This window comes from Sphaerodactylus townsendi, linkage group LG13 (genome assembly GCF_021028975.2).
Source record: "Sphaerodactylus townsendi isolate TG3544 linkage group LG13, MPM_Stown_v2.3, whole genome shotgun sequence".
In the NCBI taxonomy this organism is placed as follows: Eukaryota; Metazoa; Chordata; class Lepidosauria; order Squamata; family Sphaerodactylidae; genus Sphaerodactylus; species Sphaerodactylus townsendi.
Genome location: NC_059437.1, coordinates 42,388,968 through 42,406,377, shown reverse-complemented (window position 1 = coordinate 42,406,377; position 17,410 = coordinate 42,388,968). Strand labels below are relative to the sequence as shown.

Genomic DNA, 17,410 nt, shown 5'->3' with positions numbered 1-17,410 from the left:
CATCTGGAGGGGGCATGAGTTTGACACCTATGCTCTAAGGCTACAAGCCTAAGAACTCTTTCCCTGAGTAAGCCCCATTGAATTATATGGGACTTACTTCTGAATGGGCCTACTTAGGTTTGCCCCCTACAGCTGGCATTCTGATTCCCACATTGATCAGCTACAGACACTGTGACAGTAACGTTGAGAGGGCTGAATGAGGACTGGGAAGTCCTGAGTTCAAATCCCCACTCGCTCACACGGCTAACCAAAAGGCCTCACTCCAGTCATTCTCTGTCTCTTAGCCTCACTGAGTGGTTATGAGGATCAAGTGAAATCAAAATGAACTTCATATGTTCTCCTGAGTTCATTGAAGCAAAGGGAAGGGTTACAACGACGTGATAGGACGTCCAGGAAGTCTGCAAGTAAGCAGCTCTCTCAAGTCGGCTTCCTTATCTTGTTTGTCCTCTGGCAGCTGGTTTTCAGAGTTACAGTTACTTGGTAGCAGCCACAAAGGAGCCCTGCTGGGTCTGTCCAAGTCCACCTAGCCCAGTATCCTGTTTCCTACAGAGGTCAGCAAAATACTACCAGGAAGTCTGACTGTTGGGGCAGAAGGTCCTGTTCTTTGTCCCCTAGCAGCAGGTATACCAATGCATACTGTCTCTAAATTTGGGGCATTCTATTGCAAACCACAGTAAAAGTGCTACCTAAAGCAGAAGTAATTAGAGGCAGCTGATGCAACCGAGGTCTACAAAACTCTCCCCAGTTGTTGTTGTTAATCATAACAATAATTAATTAATTGTTAATGTTATTATTTATAATAATAATAATAATAATAATAAATCAACATCTGTCAGATTCAAAAGGCAGCACTGCTGGGATTTGCATGAATACTATGTCAATAGGTTGCAATGTCCCAAGTCTCTGGATGAGACTCGAATTTTAACAAAAGGCCACCAACCAGCTAAAGAACTGGCAGCTGTGATCGCAAACAAAATTAATAATAATAATGTTAATAGTAATATAATTTGATTTTATGTCCCACCCTTCCCCTTATGGGCTCAGGGAAGCTCACAATTATAAAATGCATTGCAATAAATAACCAATTAAAGCATTTTCCCTAATAAAAGCCAAATAATAGTAACATAAGTGTAACAATTTCACACAATTTCCAACAATTGAATCCTGGAAGGGATAAACATGGAAAAGGGAAGAGGGAAGTCAGATGGTAATAGCTGTAGCTGCCTCAACCACATGCCTGGCGGAACAGTTATAGGCCCTGAGAAACTGCATCAAATCTCACAGAACCTGCATCTCACTAGACAGAGAGTCCCACTAGGTTGGGACCCAGACCAAAAAAGCCCTGGTTGAGGCTAACCGGATCTCTCTTGGGCCAGGGATCACCAGTAGATCTTCATTTGCAAACTGCAATGCTCTTTCGGGGATGTACTGGAAAAGACAATCCCTTAGATACATGGACCCCAGACTGTATAGGGCTTTGAAAGTTAAAACCAGAATCTTAAACATGGTTTGGTGCTCCACCTGGAGTTAGTGCAGCTGGCTGAGCACCGGTTGTATGTGTACTCGCCACAGAGTCGCAGTAAGAACCCACGCTGATGCATTTTACCGCTGCATTGTGTTCCTAGAAATACATTGCACGCACATGGACATTTTCTTACTAAGAAAAACAATGGTGCTTGTAACTTTCGCTGACAGAAGCACTAATTGTGACTGGTTGCATCCATCAGAATGCAGAGGCGGCTGAAGGGGCGGAAAGAAAAATAAGAGGTTATTTTCCCTGAAGGCTGCCCCAATATTCTTTAGGAGACTCCTCCTTTTGTGTGTTGAAAAGATGGACAGCTACAGATGTCATTTGTTGAAGGGAAAATAATACAGGTCGCTTTCCATTAACAGTGACCTTTGGCCATTAGAGAAACAAGCTTGGTGAATGTTCAGAAAATTCCTGCCCCGAAGGCAAATCCATGCAGAAATCAGTGGGAAACCCAAAAGTAGATTAAAACAGCGCCATACGTATTGCCCAAATTTAGTGGATGGCCACAATTTCCCACTGAGAATATGGACACGGGTGTAGGATAGAAGTTAAATGAGCAAGTGAGAGCCAGCATGGTGTAATGCACAGGTGTCAAACTCATGGCCCTCCAGATGTTATGGACTACAGTTCCCATAATCCTCTGCCAGCAGGGGTGATGGGAACTGTAGTCCATAACATCTGGAGGGCCACGAGTTTGACACCTATGGTGTAATGGTTATGGTGTTGGTCTAGAACCTGGGAAACCCAGGTTTGAATCCTCACTCTGCCATGAAACTTGCTGGATGACCTTGGGCCAGTCGCACACTCTCAGTCTCAAATCTGGCAAGTTATTTGGAGGTGTCCAAAGAATACCAAGGACCTGGCGTGGAGACAGGCAAAAGCAAACCACCTCTGACCATCACTTGACTTGATGTAAAAAAAAAAAAGCAAACTCCAAGCCCCTGGCTTAAATCTTACCTTTGCCCCTTATTACAATCATCCCTAATATGGCATCCACTAGTGCCGTGGTGGCGAACCTTTGGCACTCCAGATGTTATGGACTGCAATTCCCACCAGCCCCTGCCAGCATGGCCAATGCTGGCAGGGGCTGATAGGAACTGTAGTCCATAACATCTGGAGTACCAAAGGTTCGCCACCACTGCACTAGTGGGTTCCATGGTGCCTACTTGCTCCTTCTCCGGTCCTGGTTTCATCTTCTTCCTTAGAGGTTCTTGAGAACAATCTAGGAGGCCATCACCTTTGTTTTCTGCAGGGAAGACACATTCCGCAATAGCTGCTTCTGCCTTAGGAGGAAGCTTGTCTTGCAGGTTCCAAACATTTATCCTTGGCCGATTTAGCACCCCATTGGTCCCATTCTGGCACTGCTGGCACTGTTTCTCTTACTCAGAATTCCAGATGCGACCACAGAGTCACCTTGACGGTGGTTCTTGAGATGCAAACTCTCACAGACCTCCACCATTGCTGCCCCTTTCCCTTCTTTTTTCCCACATGTACTTGCAAGGGGGGGAGTCATTTGTATGAAGTCTTTTTCAGACAGTGGCACTCTTAAGTCCAGTGGGACTACATTACTCATGAGGCCCCTTCCACACATGTAGAATAATGCACTTTAGGTCCACTTTCACAGCTGCAAAGTGCATTGAAAATGGATTGAAAATGCATTATTCTGCATGTGCAGAAGGGGCCTTAGAGTTCCTTGTGACTGTAACATTTGCCAGCACCCATCAGTTTCCTAGAAGGGGGGAGCAGACAAGGACTTAAATTGCCCCTCGACAAATAACTTTGGGAAAAGGGCAGAAAGTGAACAGGAATATTTGCTTGCAAGTGACTTTCAGTAGCTGGAACTAAGGGCGTTTCCCCACTTGCCACGACCCCCCTATGCCGCGCGCTGCTCTCAGCACACGTCATTTCTGGCACGTCCCCGGGCTTCCCGTTTGGAAGAGCGCCAGGTGCCATTTGGAAGAGCGCCAGGAATGACGCGTGCTGAGGGAGTGCGACAGCGGCAGCGTCGGGGCGGCTGCATTGTCGCCGCCCCTGTAGTGCGGAGTGCTGGGGGACCCCGCGCTACTTGCCTACAGTAGCGCGCAGCTACTGGTAAGTGGGAAAATGCCCTAAGACACGCTGCACATGTTGAGGGTATATTCATATGACCTAAATGGATTTAGGGGTCATTTCCACTTCCCATGGAATCCTGGGAACTGTAGTATCATGGAGGTGGCTGAGAATCTTGAATAGAGAATTCTCAGCATTGACCAAGATGCTCCAGGCGAAATTGTTGCCATTGAAGTGGCATTAACCGTATATAGATTTGCAGTTTAGATAAGTCCCACCCGAAAGCACTTTGCCTGCTTTGCCTGAGTCTAATGTGCCATGCAGCCCATTAGCACTTTCCAAAGAGGATAATCCACACATATTTTCCCTCTCTAGCAATTTGATGAATAGGCCATTGGGTTTTCCTTGCTAGGAAGGCACTAAATATTGTAGCTTCTTTTTATGCACGAGGAAAGTATTTGAGGCTCAGAGCCTTTGCCCAGACGTGAAAACCCAGCGGCAGCTGCCCTTTATGTAGAGATGGGGGGGATTTGTAGAATCCGTACTGCTGTGTATGGGCCATAACTGAGCAGCTTTGGACAGTAAAAGAGGCCTCCCTGATCAGACCTAAAGGTGCAGATGAATTCAGTGTCCTTTTTCGCTGGATAACTACAGGCTTCTGGAAAGCCCGCAATGTTATTTATTTATTTACTTCATTTATCGCCCACTTGACTCAGAGCATACTGCAAAATATATTTTTTAAAAATTCAGTCAGACAGCATAAAATATCCATCAAACAATGGCAATTGACAACGCCATAAAATATCCATCAAACAATGGCAATTGACAACGCTATAAAATATCCATCAAACAATCAATTATAGTACCAGAGAACAACACAAACAAAACATTGGGTTTAGGCACTCTACACTCAGAGGTAGAGGGCAGTGCAGTAAGAGCAAGGTGATGCATACTGTACATACTAAACACTGCACCAATGACAATCCCAATCCATTAGACAGTCATCCTCCTGAATTCATCCTTTGTCCTATTTTTCTGATGCCTTCATAAAAATGCCCTCTCAAACATTTCTGTTTTGCATGTTTTGTAAATTATAGAAATACGGTTGACTTTTTTTTTTTTTGCTGTGATGTCACAACTGACAAGCTTTGTCGAGGGCTGAATATAGAGTAGGAAGCTGGAATTTACAGTTGGCAAGTAAACTTTGGATCTTTGCAGGGTGTGGACCAGCTCAGTTGATGCTCTAGGAACTGGCTGAGACTGTTTCCTACGTGTAACAGCCTAAGAATTACTGCCTAACGCCTGCCCACGCTGCTCCCCCCACCCCAGTTTACACATTGCTAAAAGCTATACTCTGCCTGCTGGTTCCTGCTGCTCTGAAATAGCTTATCCCACACTCATTTGAAAGACCAAGAGACATTCTTTTGGTTAAGGATGTGCTAAAGAAGCATAAATTGTCCTGCAATCTTGGGTGCTGTGTGGTTTCCGGGCTGTATGGCCGTGTTCTAGCAGCATTCTCTCCTGACGTTTCGCCTGCGTCTGTGGCTGGCATCTTCAGAGGATCTGAAGGAATATGATCCTCTGAAGATGCCAGCCACAGACGCAGGCGAAATGTCAGGAGAGAATGCTGCTAGAACACGGCCATACAGCCCGGAAACCACACAGCACCCAAGTGATTCCGGCCGTGAAAGCCTTCGACAATACATTGTCCTGCAATCTGTTGTGATCACTCCGAACTCCACCAGCGGGGAAGTGGCAAGTGGTTGTTCTATCCAGCACCTTCTCATTCAACCACCTGCCATGATTTACGTGTGCATAAGAGAACAGATAACACCCATCCATTCGATCAGAGATTTAATTTTATTTATTTTATTTATTTATTTGTTCCACTTTTATACCGCCCTCCCCCAAGGGGCTTTTCTTTTAGAAATTGTGTGGTGTGGGGGGGATGAACCCAGTGGTGGGCTTCAGCTGGTTCGCACCACTTCATCAGAACTGGTTGTTAAAATGGTGCTTGTAAACAACTATTTGTTAAATTATTTGAATCCCACCACCGGAACTGTTGTTAAATTATTTGAATCCCACCACTGGATGAACCCTGAAAGATTTACACATTTCTGTCCCACACTAGGTTAATATGGCTTTGTGGCAGCCTGACACAGTTTAACGTGGGATTCGCTAAGGCCCCTTCTGCTCATGCAGGATAATGCACTTTCTTTTCTTTTTAAGAGGTTTTAAAAATTAATTTTAAAATAACATAAAAAGAACAATCATGAATCTGCTTTATCCCCGAGTCAGACTTTTAGGCCCCCTCCACACATGCGGAATAATGCACTTTCAATCCAGTGGCGTAGGAGGTTAAGAGCTTGTGTATCTAATCTGGAGGAACCGGGTTTGATTCTCCGCTCTGCCGCCTGAGCTGTGGAGGCTTATCTGGGGAATTCAGATTAGCCTGTGCACTCCCACACACGCCAGCTGGGTGACCTTGGGCTAGTCACAGCTTCTCAGAGCTCTCTCAGCCCCACCCACCTCACAGGGTGTTTGTTGTGAGGGGGGAAGGGCAAGGAGATTGTAAGCCCCTTGGAGTCTTCTATTGGAGAGAAAGGGGGGATATAAATCCAAACTCCTCCTCCTCCTCCTCCTCCCACTTTCACAATGGTTTGCACGTGGATTTTGCTATTCCGCACAGTAAAACCCAGCTGCAAAGTGCATTGGAAGTGGATTGAAAGTGCATTGCTCTGCATGTGCGGAAGGGGCCAAAGGGGTAAAAATATGGATCAAAATAGGAGGGCGTTCCCTGAAAAGCAGATACAGTTAAAGCAGATAACCCTGGGAAAGAGAATTAATCCAGAGCAGCCAGCATATAAACACGCTGTTGAATTGTATTAAACATTAATGGAATGACATTTAATGTTATAAAACATAACAAAAAATGGATGTTTACATGATGATTGACCAGAATATGAGGAGGTGGGGCAAACTTTACTTTTTAATGAGTGCTGGTGTGCTGTTTTGTATCATTTCAAAAATCTAGGATTCGAAACTTACTCTGGAATATCCTTGAAGAGGTCAGACCTTCACCAGTTACCTTACGCTGACCGCCCTGGCATTATATATTCGATAGATGTGTGTGTATTTACTAATTCTTCCATTGCTTTGTTTGGGCAGCACCATCTGGTATGAGCTCCATGCTCGGGAATGGCCTTTTAAGACCCAACCTGCTGAGGCAATAATTTGGCAAGTGGGCCGAGGGATGAAGCCGAACCTTAGCCAAATTGGCATGGGGAAGGAGATCTCAGTAGGTACCTTTTTGTTGTTTGGGTTATGAAGGGAGGCAGGATGGGAAGCAGAGAAGCCTTCCGTATATCCATTTGCAGGATATCTAGGGGCTCAGAAACAGATTGTTATTATTGAAACACTTGACCATTCTCTGTTTGTATGCCCTAAATATGATAAGATACGCATGAAATATATGAATTCTATTTTCTTGCAATGTTCTCAGTGGCAAGAGTGTTACAAGATACCCAACCTCCTAAACAGCTCTGATGTGCTCTTTTGTGAGACTGTTGCAAATTTTATACTGGAAATTAGTAATTTTAATTGTGTTTTTTAATCTTGTTTTACTTTGAAATTTTGTCCTGTTTTGTATGCCAATGTTGTTGTTGTTGTTGTTGTAGATTGTTATTATTTATAGTTATGCTTATCATTGGAAGTGACATTGCATTCTGCAGCCTTCCACCCAGGTGACTCTGCTTGCTATAGAGATTGGAGAAATGTATAGAATGTAATGACTGGTGTTATTTGCCACCCACCTACCCATTTTTCCCCACTCCTCAAATCATTGAGGTCAAGGAATTGGGCCATGGTGGGTGGGTGGGGGAGTGCCTACCACAAATGACAAGACTGAAAGGAGTAGCTTAACCAGATCAGAGTTGACCAAGAACTGAAGCCCCCTCGGCAGATTTTTCATCAAAGTCCCATTTCTGAACAAAAAAAGAATGTTTAACCAATGATAGATACAATATTCTGTAAATAACCAATGGTTAAACTCTAATAAGTCTGTCTATAAACTACAAACTCTACTCTGGATACGAATACCATCGTAAGTTGGGCTTGGGCAAAATGGGAAGGCACATTTCATTAAACAATTTCACTCCCTGAACAGATGCCTCTCACTCTCTCAATAATAATTTGGAAGGTGGCCGGGCCGGGGTAGCCAAATTTGTAAAAAATGTTCTCGTTTTAGAACAAGGGAAGGCAGTTGGGAGCACTTTTGTCTTCCTTTCTTCCGTTCTTTCCAGATCATTGTGCTATCACCAAGTACAGCACCTCATCTGAATAGTGAGTTGCTTCAGCCAGTACATCCCATCCTAATAAGGGATTTAGATAGATTGAACTCCCAGTGGGAGTCCCAACTAATGTGGTTGCTTTTTTTTTTCTCCTTGATTATCCTTTCCATCTTGTTTTGTTCCTTGCAGGACATTCTTCTCTTCTGCTGGGCCTATGACCAGGAGGAACGGCCAACTTTCACCAAGCTCATGGAGATGCTGGAGAAACTGCCAAAGCGGAACCGTCGGCTGTCCCACCCTGGACACTTCTGGAAGTCAGCAGAGTAAGACCAGCATCTTCCCATTCCACCACGTTTTGCTCATTTTGAAATGCGTTAGCAATTTTTGCTTGGTATGTAATGTTTGGGGGGTACTTCTGTGAACATTCTACTGTGCTAAGCATTTATTAACCTTATATTGACCCTGTAAATTGCTCAGGCATATCTCATGCCGATAGAAGAGGTAGTTGTAATTGTTATGGCATTTGATTTCTGCCAGTCGGTTTTTAAGATTTTACAAGATGTTCTCCTGGACAGCCTCATTTACTTTTCTAGCTTCGATTACTTTTGGTTTTCATTTGGCCTTTTTATTCTTTCTTTTTTCAGTTTGTTTTCCTGGTCAATGCTCTTTTTTTTAATTTAAAGTATGGGGAAAGTTTAAAGCAAGGGAAATAAAATATAAATCTTAATACACTGATATACCTAACATTCTGCGAGATGAACAGACCCAAAATGATCATTGAAATACCAGTCTGGATTCACAGGCATACATAACCTGCATTAGCAGAGAAGTTAAGTGCCCAAAGAAGTGGCAGACTCACTGATTAAAAGATAAAGGTAAATGTTTATTAGGGAACTACATTTTAGATATGAAAGCTGACAGACAAGGATAGCCTGCAGCTACTTGCTAGCTACAGAAAGAGGGAGAACAGTACTTCCAAGAAAGAGAAAGTTAGACCAGAGTTTCAGTCTAAGGGCAGACAAGAATCAACACAAAAGAACTAAAGAGTCTCTAACCTTACAGCCCTATTTAGCTGACCCCTTGGCTGCCCCACCCCCCATTCCTCTCAGTTCCTTTACATGCTAGACAGTGCTATTTTCAGCAAGATGAGCCACATAAATTATCATTTAAGTATCATTTGCTTCTCATGTTTTCATAATAAATATGTTAATCTGATCAACAAGTAAATAACAATGTGTTTTCTAATCTCCATTGGAAGAGAAGTGGGAAGGTATATCCTGAACTGTAAGATGTAGAATTTTTAGGATTTGCATTGGATCGAACCCACTGATGTCTTGACACACAGGGTACAACCTGGAGATTTTCTGCAGTGCTGTGGCAACTACCATCTGCTGCTCTACAGCATCACCACTAGAGGTAGACAGAATCTGGTATTACACCTACCACTCTCATACACCAGAGGGTATGCCTCTTCTAAGGAAAACTGGTTACAACACACACATGCATCATCTGAAAGACAAAGGGTCATGTGTTCCTTTCTCGCTTCGAAGCTGTTTTTACTTAAGCAGAAATCCAGTCAGCGTTAATTGACGATAACTCATACAAATGACTAAGATTTCTTTAAACTAGATCACAGTTCCATGACCAAGTCAGGCATTCTGAACAGGTTCCAAAGCTGAACCTTGACTCAAATGAAGCCCTGGCTGTTGGCATGCACATGTATTTAGGTCAAGGGCTCAGAGCTTATCAGCAAGCCAAGCAGTAATGAAATATTTGGCTTTAGAAAATAGTAACCGCGGCAATCCGATGCCTGCCTCCAGTGCTCTTTTCTTTCTCTGCCTGTTTACAGATCTCTCCAGGGGATAAATTTAAGGCTGTCCCCCAAACATCATCCCCCCCTGTTGCTAAGCCAACTGTCTGCTCTCAGCTGGAATGAGCATTGCAAGCCATTTCTGTTCTTTGGCATGTTTAGAGCCAGCAAAGATCTGCAAAGCGGGGAGAGGAGCTGCCTTTAAGCAGGGACTGCACCTGTTAGTAATTGACCGTCCCCTCCCAAACTTCCACAGGTTTGGCTTTCTGCTCAGAGAAACAGTGGGGCTGCTGGAGCTAGCAGGGATTCTTCAGAGGAACAGGTGACCTGATGGGTGGGGTCTTTCCCCATTATTGAAAACCTTTCCTTGCCTGTAAATTTTTAAGAACTTAAAGTGTTGCCCATTATTCAGACTGAACATCTCACATGTTTTTATGTTCATGATAGCCACATGGAACACTAAACGTTACCTACCACTGGCTTCTTGTCGTGTTTTCAGAACCTGGATTCACATAACTTAGAATGTTTTGGTGAGAAAAATAAAGGGTTAAAAGGAAGAAGTTAAAGGGTAGGGGTGGTGGGGGTCCTTTCCGCACAGGCCATTAACCATGGTATAATCACGGGAGATATATAACCCATTGAGGGTGGGAACTTTACATGGTTCCTGCCCCTGCATTGGGTCTGTCCTGGGTTTCCTCCCCAACCTGGTGTAAACAGCAATTACTTTATCAGCGATTCTTTTGCAAAAGGCTGGGTTGGAGCTGGCGGCGAGCGAATGGCCTCGCATGGGAGGCATGTTAACTGGCCACGCCTTATTTGTTGTGCCCTCCCTGCCTCTCTCCTGCATGGCCACACAGGAGAGCATGGACATCTAGAGACGTCTGTGTAGCTGTGGGAGTCATCCAACAACGCAGCCGGGAGAGGCAGGTAGGGTGACAACCGACGCACCCCCGTGCAAAGGCGTGTCAGCCAGCTGCGTTGGCTCTGGGGCCGCCTGCCCAGAGCAAACGGCCCCGGGGCTGCACCGAGATCAAACGGCTCCAGGGTTGCACCGAGATCACATATCCCGGTTTGCACCCACTTTTCTTGGCCCATGTGGAAAGGGCCTTAATAGGATTTACATCAGAAGCCCATTCTTCTAGAGTTGCCAAGCTCCAGGTGGGGCCTAAAGCTCTCCTAGAATTGCAATTGATAGAGAGCAGGTCTCCTGGAGGAAATGACTGCGTTGGAGGACAAACTCTATGGTATCACATCCCACTGGGCTTCCTCAACTCCCCAAGTGCCATGTCCAAATCGCCAGAAATTTCTCAAGTCAAAGCGGGAAACCCCAGCTCCCCAAACTCTGAAAAATCTTTTTTTGGTTTACAAATCCTCAGCCAGTGAATGAAAACCACAGCATTCCAAAATGATCCAGCAGCTCCCTTTCTGGCTCTTCAGTCTCTTCTGGTTAACCCCACCCCCCATATGAATAAATCAGAGTTTGCAGTGAATTGAGTACGTCTCCACAATTTGTTTTGTCTCCACAATTGTTCCGTCTTCCAATTTGGCCAGTTGGCATCCTTAAAATGTACCCTGTGTTGCAAACGCCAGAGTGACGGAGAGATGGGAGAGTTCAGCATAAGACATACGGACAGTGGTGGGATCCAAAAATTTTAGTAACAGGTTCCCATGGTGGTGGGATTCAAACAGTGGCATAGCGCCAATGGGGCTGGACGGGCACGATGGGGGTGTGGCCGGGCATTCCGGGGGCGGAGCATTAATAATTTCACTGTTACTGTAAAAAACTCTTACTGTAAAAAAAAGTTCCTAATTTCCAGCTGGTATCTTTCTGTCCATAATTTAAACTCATTCGAGCAAGTCCTATCGTCTACTGCCAACAGAAACAACGACTTCTCCTCTAATTGACTGCCTGTCAAATACTTAATACTTTCAAATACTTAATTTTGTTTCTAGAAATCAGAAGAAGGATCCTTTCCTTAAACAAGGAACTTTACCATATTTCTAAAACATGTTTTTAAAACAGCCCAAGAGGGAGAATTATCCCGTTTTCTACCTTCGCTAACCAGCCACATAGGAAACAACAAGACTTTATTATTTTTGAACCTAATGGAATTTCTAATGGAAAAGCAGACCCAATTAGTAACCCCCTCTCGGCACACACGAATAATTAGTAACCCACTCTCGGGAACTGGTGAGAACCTGCTGGATCCCACCTCTGCATACGGAGTCTGCTCAGGCCCCTTTGCATTTTACCTGCATTTTACAAATGCCTTGAAAACATGTCTTTCATACTGGTCACCACGGTTCTCAAGCCAGCGTGCAACACAGCAACAGTTAAGTGGTTTATTTTTCAGAAGTGAAAACGGATGTGTAAAATTTCAGCATTGAACAAACCAGCAACTTTACTGCAGTCATCTAAAACAAAGCAGTAGGAGCCAAATCCATTAAAAATATATATGTGAGCCGTAGTTAGTAAAACAAATATTAACACATGTACGAAGTGTACTTGTGGTATACCAACTAACAATGAATCGTTCCTTTTCATTTACTGCAGCATGCTATGCTTGTCTGTGGCTCCATTATCACAAGCACAAACAATGCATGCATAGTATTGTCGAAGGCTTTCACGGCCGGATTCAACTGGTTGTGGTGGGTTTTCCGGGCTGTGTGGCTGTGGTCTGGTAGATCTATTTCCTAGCATTTCGCCTGCATCTGTGGCTGGCGTCTTCAGAGGTGTATCACAGAGGGAAGTCTGTTACACGCTGTGTCCAGTGAGAAGGGAATGTTTTAGTGGGGTATACATTGGCCATGTACCAGGGTGGGGAATCAATCAGTAAGTGTTTGGGTGGAACTTGCTATGCAAAGGTGTGGTTGATAGTATTGTATTGCGGGTGGGGTTATTCAGTCCAGGGAGTGATGCAAATGTGATTCACGTTAGGAAATACATCTACCAGACCACGGCCACACAGCCCGGAAAATCTACCACAACCAAATGTATGCATAGGTTTTTAAAGGTTTTTAAAATATTTTTTTCAGGAGTAGATATCCCTGACTTATGTTTGGTTCTTGCATACTGAACATGCGATACACACCACCATAGTTTCTGTTTGTCTTCTTTAACAAGTATTTTGTTTTGTTTGTTTAGGGTATATAAATATACCCAGCTTTCCTAGTGTTAAGCATAAGCATAAGCATTTTATTGTCATTGTGCACGCACAACGAAATTTACAGCAGCATTCCTCGATGCACACAATTTCAGACTCATACATCATCATCCTCACGTTCTCCTTCCTCCACCCATCCCTACACAGCCTCAAACACATCAACACGAAGCCGCAGAGTTTAGCATAGCCACAGCTCTAGAGTAGAAGCTGTCTCTAAGCCTCTTTGTCCTAGTTTTGATAGACCTGTATCGTCTGCCGGATGGTAACAGTTCAAAAAGAGAGTGTGCTGGATGAGACGGGTCTCAGAATATTTTGGGCTTTCTTTAGGCTTCGGGAATTATAGAGTTCTCCCAAGGAGGGGAGAGGGCAGCCGATAATCCTCTGTGCAGTAGTGATCACCCTTTGGAGTAGACAACATAAATTAAAAGTTTTAAGAAACAGCAAGCACCATCAAATACATCGGTCATCCATCTTAAACAGTAACCAGTAGCAGTCTAAAAAGAGATAAAGCCCTGAGTTAAAACAGCAGTTGGCAATTAAAATGAAGCCAGCAGCCCAGATTACAATATTGAGCCAGAGGAAACAGCCAAAATAATGTTTTAAAGCAGAGTAAAAGATGTTCTGGTGTCATCCATTTGGCTGCACTTGAAGAATCAAAGTCAGCCCCTTGATAAGTTCTTGAACTACTACTTAAAACATTATATAACAGATCTTTCAAAATACTTTATTAGGAGAGATTCCTCACACACACACACACACACACACACCCCGTGGCATCACCAGATACCTTCAGCTATCTTGAGCAGTTGTCTTAGAAACATTCTTCGTAACCCGAAGCTTTGTATCTAGAGGGAGGGATATAGTTGAAGGCATTTCTCATTATTTGTTGAGCTGTTCCATCTATAAGGAGATGAGGCTCCTTATATCTGGAGCATTTTCATTTTCTTGAGGGACTGGTCAAATCAACAAAACATCGTATTCCTGTCTGCCAACATTGATAGCAGCATTTTGCCAGGAGCAGCGGTAATAATTTTGCTTAGCCAGTTACAAAATTAGCGATTGCAAAAAGAATAAACCATAACAGAAAAATAGCAATTTGCCATTTAAACCATCTAATAAATGCATAGGTAGAACGACGAAATGAGGCTCACCTATACCACAGTGAAAGCTACATTCCTTTCCCTAAATGACAGAAGTGTATGCCCAATTTGATACTGATTGCCTTCTTCCAGAGTTTTATATATGTGCATTGGTAGCAAAGAGGGGAGATAAAATGCATATGAACTTAAATATCTGGAAACGTGTGCAATATCAATGTGCCCAATATGCTGTTCAAAATTTGGATTTTTTAAAAAATTGCAGGTCAGAAAAAAGATCAGGTGGTCTGCAGCTCTAACTTCTGGGGAAAAAATGTAGACAAAGATAATTTTGGAAACATCATATCCTGTGCCTCCCCACCCCAAATTTGAAAAGCCCCAAACACTTTAGCTGGTCTGAGACGGTGTCCTAACACCTTGATTGTTTTGGTTGCCCTTTTCTGCATGTCTTCCAACTTTTCTTTCCCAGTCCTTTGGCACTCCTTCCCTTTTCTTTATGGCCCTGTCTACATTGGTTTCGGATCATAATCATGAGTTTGCTCTTTATAACTGAGACGGCGTTCAGCTCCTCGTTTTTGAGGCACCGGAGAAATTATAATCATTTTTCATTTGTGTCTGTCCTTTCTCCCAGGCTGTGACAGATGGCGCAGAGGGATGGTGCCTTTCTTACACCTTTCTCTTTCTCCTCCTCCTCTTCCTACTGTCTGGAAGGCCAGAAGGGCACAGCGAACCAGTGAGCATCACAGGAACAAAGAAACTACTCCCTTGCTCTGATCTCTGGAACTAACGTGGTGTCTGGGGTGCAGGAGGACCGCCATGCTCAGTCCAGGGGGCCTTGAAGGATCATGTCTGTGGAATGAAGAGCAGGTCGGAAACATTCACAGCAGATGCTCAATAGCCTCGCGTGGAGTCCTCTTACCTCCCCCCCTGGTTGCACACAATCTAGTGGCACCTTATGGAAGCCAGTGAGCCTTCAGGCTCCTCCCACTGGTTCCTCTTTAGACCAACCAATGAGGAGCTTAGGAATTTCCCTGGACCCAATAAGCACCCTCTGAAGCTGGCGTGTTCTCTTTTTGTAAGGTTTTCTTTTATTCTTTCGAAGAGAAATTCTGCCGAACCATTCGTTGTGTTGCCTGCCTGCTGGCAGTGGTGAGGATTTCAGCTGTTTCTATCCTAGCAGGTATCTCCCAGAGCAGAGCCCTAAGCTGAGCTTTCAGGGGTTAACATGCCATTAGTGACAATTTCCTGCTAGCTCCTCTTCCCTTCCCTATGCTCCACCTATGGCTTCTGGTTCTTTTGGTGCCTGGTATTTATTGCCTTTCACAATCTCTTGTTCTTTCTGCTGCTTCTCTCTCAGTTATACAAGCCACCCACAACACTAGCCATCATGTCCCCACCTCTGCCCGGCACACCTGTGTCACTGGGTGGGCGTGCGGCTTCCTGTCAGGAGCCACCTGTGCCTGGATAAATAGGTGGTCTCCTACGTACATACTTGTACACCCAGCAGTGCTTTGCCAGATGCAGGTGATTACAGAACAGGCCTCCAATATGCACAGTGTGTGAGTGTGTGTGTGTGTGAGAGAGAGAGGCAGAGAGAGAGAGATCTGTATTTTCAAACATTTATCCGTGATACCACAAACCCATATATTTCCCCACAATTCCATGCCAGCTGACCACTGCTACAGTTTTTATATAAACCTTTCCCCAGCAAGCTTGTAACTTACCACATGGGGTCTGGATGAAATCTGTTGGGAATGGTGTTTCCCCCATCTGGCTAGGTCACCCCAAATAGTTCCTCATCTGAGGAACAGATGAGAAGGAAAGTAATACCCCAAAATGTATTTGCTTTCCAGACTGATGTAGGTTACATAACTCACATAAGTTACATAACTCACATAAGCTACTCACCAAGAAGGGATTTTTCAGTGCCCCATTGCCTTTGGGTTAGTTTAGATGACCGATTGGCTCTCAGGCCGAGCTCTCACCCGGAACTGCATCTGGACTCAGCTGTATTTCATTTGTATTTTCTTTTAAGGATCATTTAGAAGAGAGGCTGACTAGCTGTCCTTGTGTCTTTCACTCTGTGTAAAAGCAGCCATAAAAAACGTTTGAGCCAGGCCCATGGTGCTAGACTGAGATGTGGTGTACCTCCACACTACTGTTTGCAGACAGTCACAGGAGGGAGAAAGATTCCAGCCTAGCTTGTCTTCTGGTTTTCTCTATGCGAGGAACCTTTCACAGGGCGATAGTTATAATGATAAATTGGAGCAGGAGAGAACATCGCCATAAGCCGATTTGGGACCCTGTTGAGTGGAGAAACATCTTTGCCCATATAATTCACCGACATGCAAATTGTCCCAATGATGAACCCTTAACCAATGGCCGTGCAGGCACACCCATTCGTTGAGGGTTCATCACGGCACTTAAAAACCATACTGGCCCCACCATAGCAGGGGAAGTAGTGCGTTGAGACCCATTGTTCCACCACCCACCCAACAGTCTCCCCATTGGCCCATCTGCCCTCCAACCATCCCCCCAAACAAACCACCACAGCGGGGAAGCAGCACCTTGCAGCCCAATGCCCCACTGTCCTGCAGCCCACTGCCCCCCCCAAACCTCCCTGTCGCCCCATCTGCCCTCCAATCACCTTTGCCCCAATCAAACCATTATTGGATCAGGGCCCCCACCTCCCTTCCCAAGACCTGTGGGCCTTGGAAAGCAAGGCGAGTGGAGAAGCGGGGCTGGACCTTCATGCATGATCACCCTCTCCAGCCTGTTTCCCGATCCCTGGGGTCATTGGAAAGCTGGGGGTTGGAAGACAACACGATCTTGCATGCAGGACAGAGCTTGTTCCACCCCACATGCAAGCTGTCCCTCCCCACCCCATTTCCAAAAGCCTGGGGACCTTGGCAAGCGTGGTGGAGGGGAAAGATAACATAAGGGCACCACAATTCCAGCTTTGCAAAGCAGGTGGCAGCAGGATGTCTGTGAAGGTGGGGAGAGTTCCCCACATCTCCTTAGGCCAGGGGTAGGGAACCTGCGGCTCTCCAGATGTTCAGGAACTACAATTCCCATCAGCCCCTGCCAGCATGGCCAATTGGCCAATTGGCCATGGTGCTTTCTGTCTACAGCTGAATACGCTTTCCATTCTAATTTGCCATGTAAACTTTTAAATTGTAAAAATACTGAGGAATGTCCTATTTGTTCAGGTAGCTATACGAGCAGTAAAGTCCATTGTACAAAAAACGGGCTCTAGAAAGCTGTTGGTGGGAATGATGTCCTCTCAGGGGGGCAACTCCTCTTGCCTTTCATCCCACTTTGGCCCTGTTGGCTCCCCCCGCTCTTTGCAAAGCCAATTGGCCATGCTGGTAGGGGCTGATGGGAATTGTAGTCCATGAACATCTGGAAAGCCACAGGTTGCAGACCTTTGGCCTAAGGCAGGGGTAGGGAACCTGCGGCTCTCCAGATGT

At 44.9% G+C, this 17,410-nt stretch overlaps 1 protein-coding gene across 2 annotated transcripts in view; it reads left to right on the top strand.

The window, feature by feature from the left end:
• KSR2 (kinase suppressor of ras 2) overlaps positions 1 to 17,186 on the top strand; it is a 257,007-nt gene extending 239,821 nt beyond the window's left edge. The window contains exons 18-20 of one of the 2 annotated variants that reach the window (XM_048515057.1): positions 6,749 to 6,878; positions 8,059 to 8,192; positions 14,572 to 17,186. In XM_048515057.1, coding sequence (XP_048371014.1) covers positions 6,749 to 6,878; positions 8,059 to 8,192; positions 14,572 to 14,578 — 271 coding nt within the window. In that variant the 3' untranslated portion in view covers positions 14,579 to 17,186. Of the gene's footprint in view, positions 1 to 6,748; positions 6,879 to 8,058; positions 8,322 to 14,571 lie in introns of those variants that run through there. The other variant, XM_048515058.1, reaches the window with a different exon arrangement.
• Positions 17,187 to 17,410: the final 224 nt, after the last annotated feature.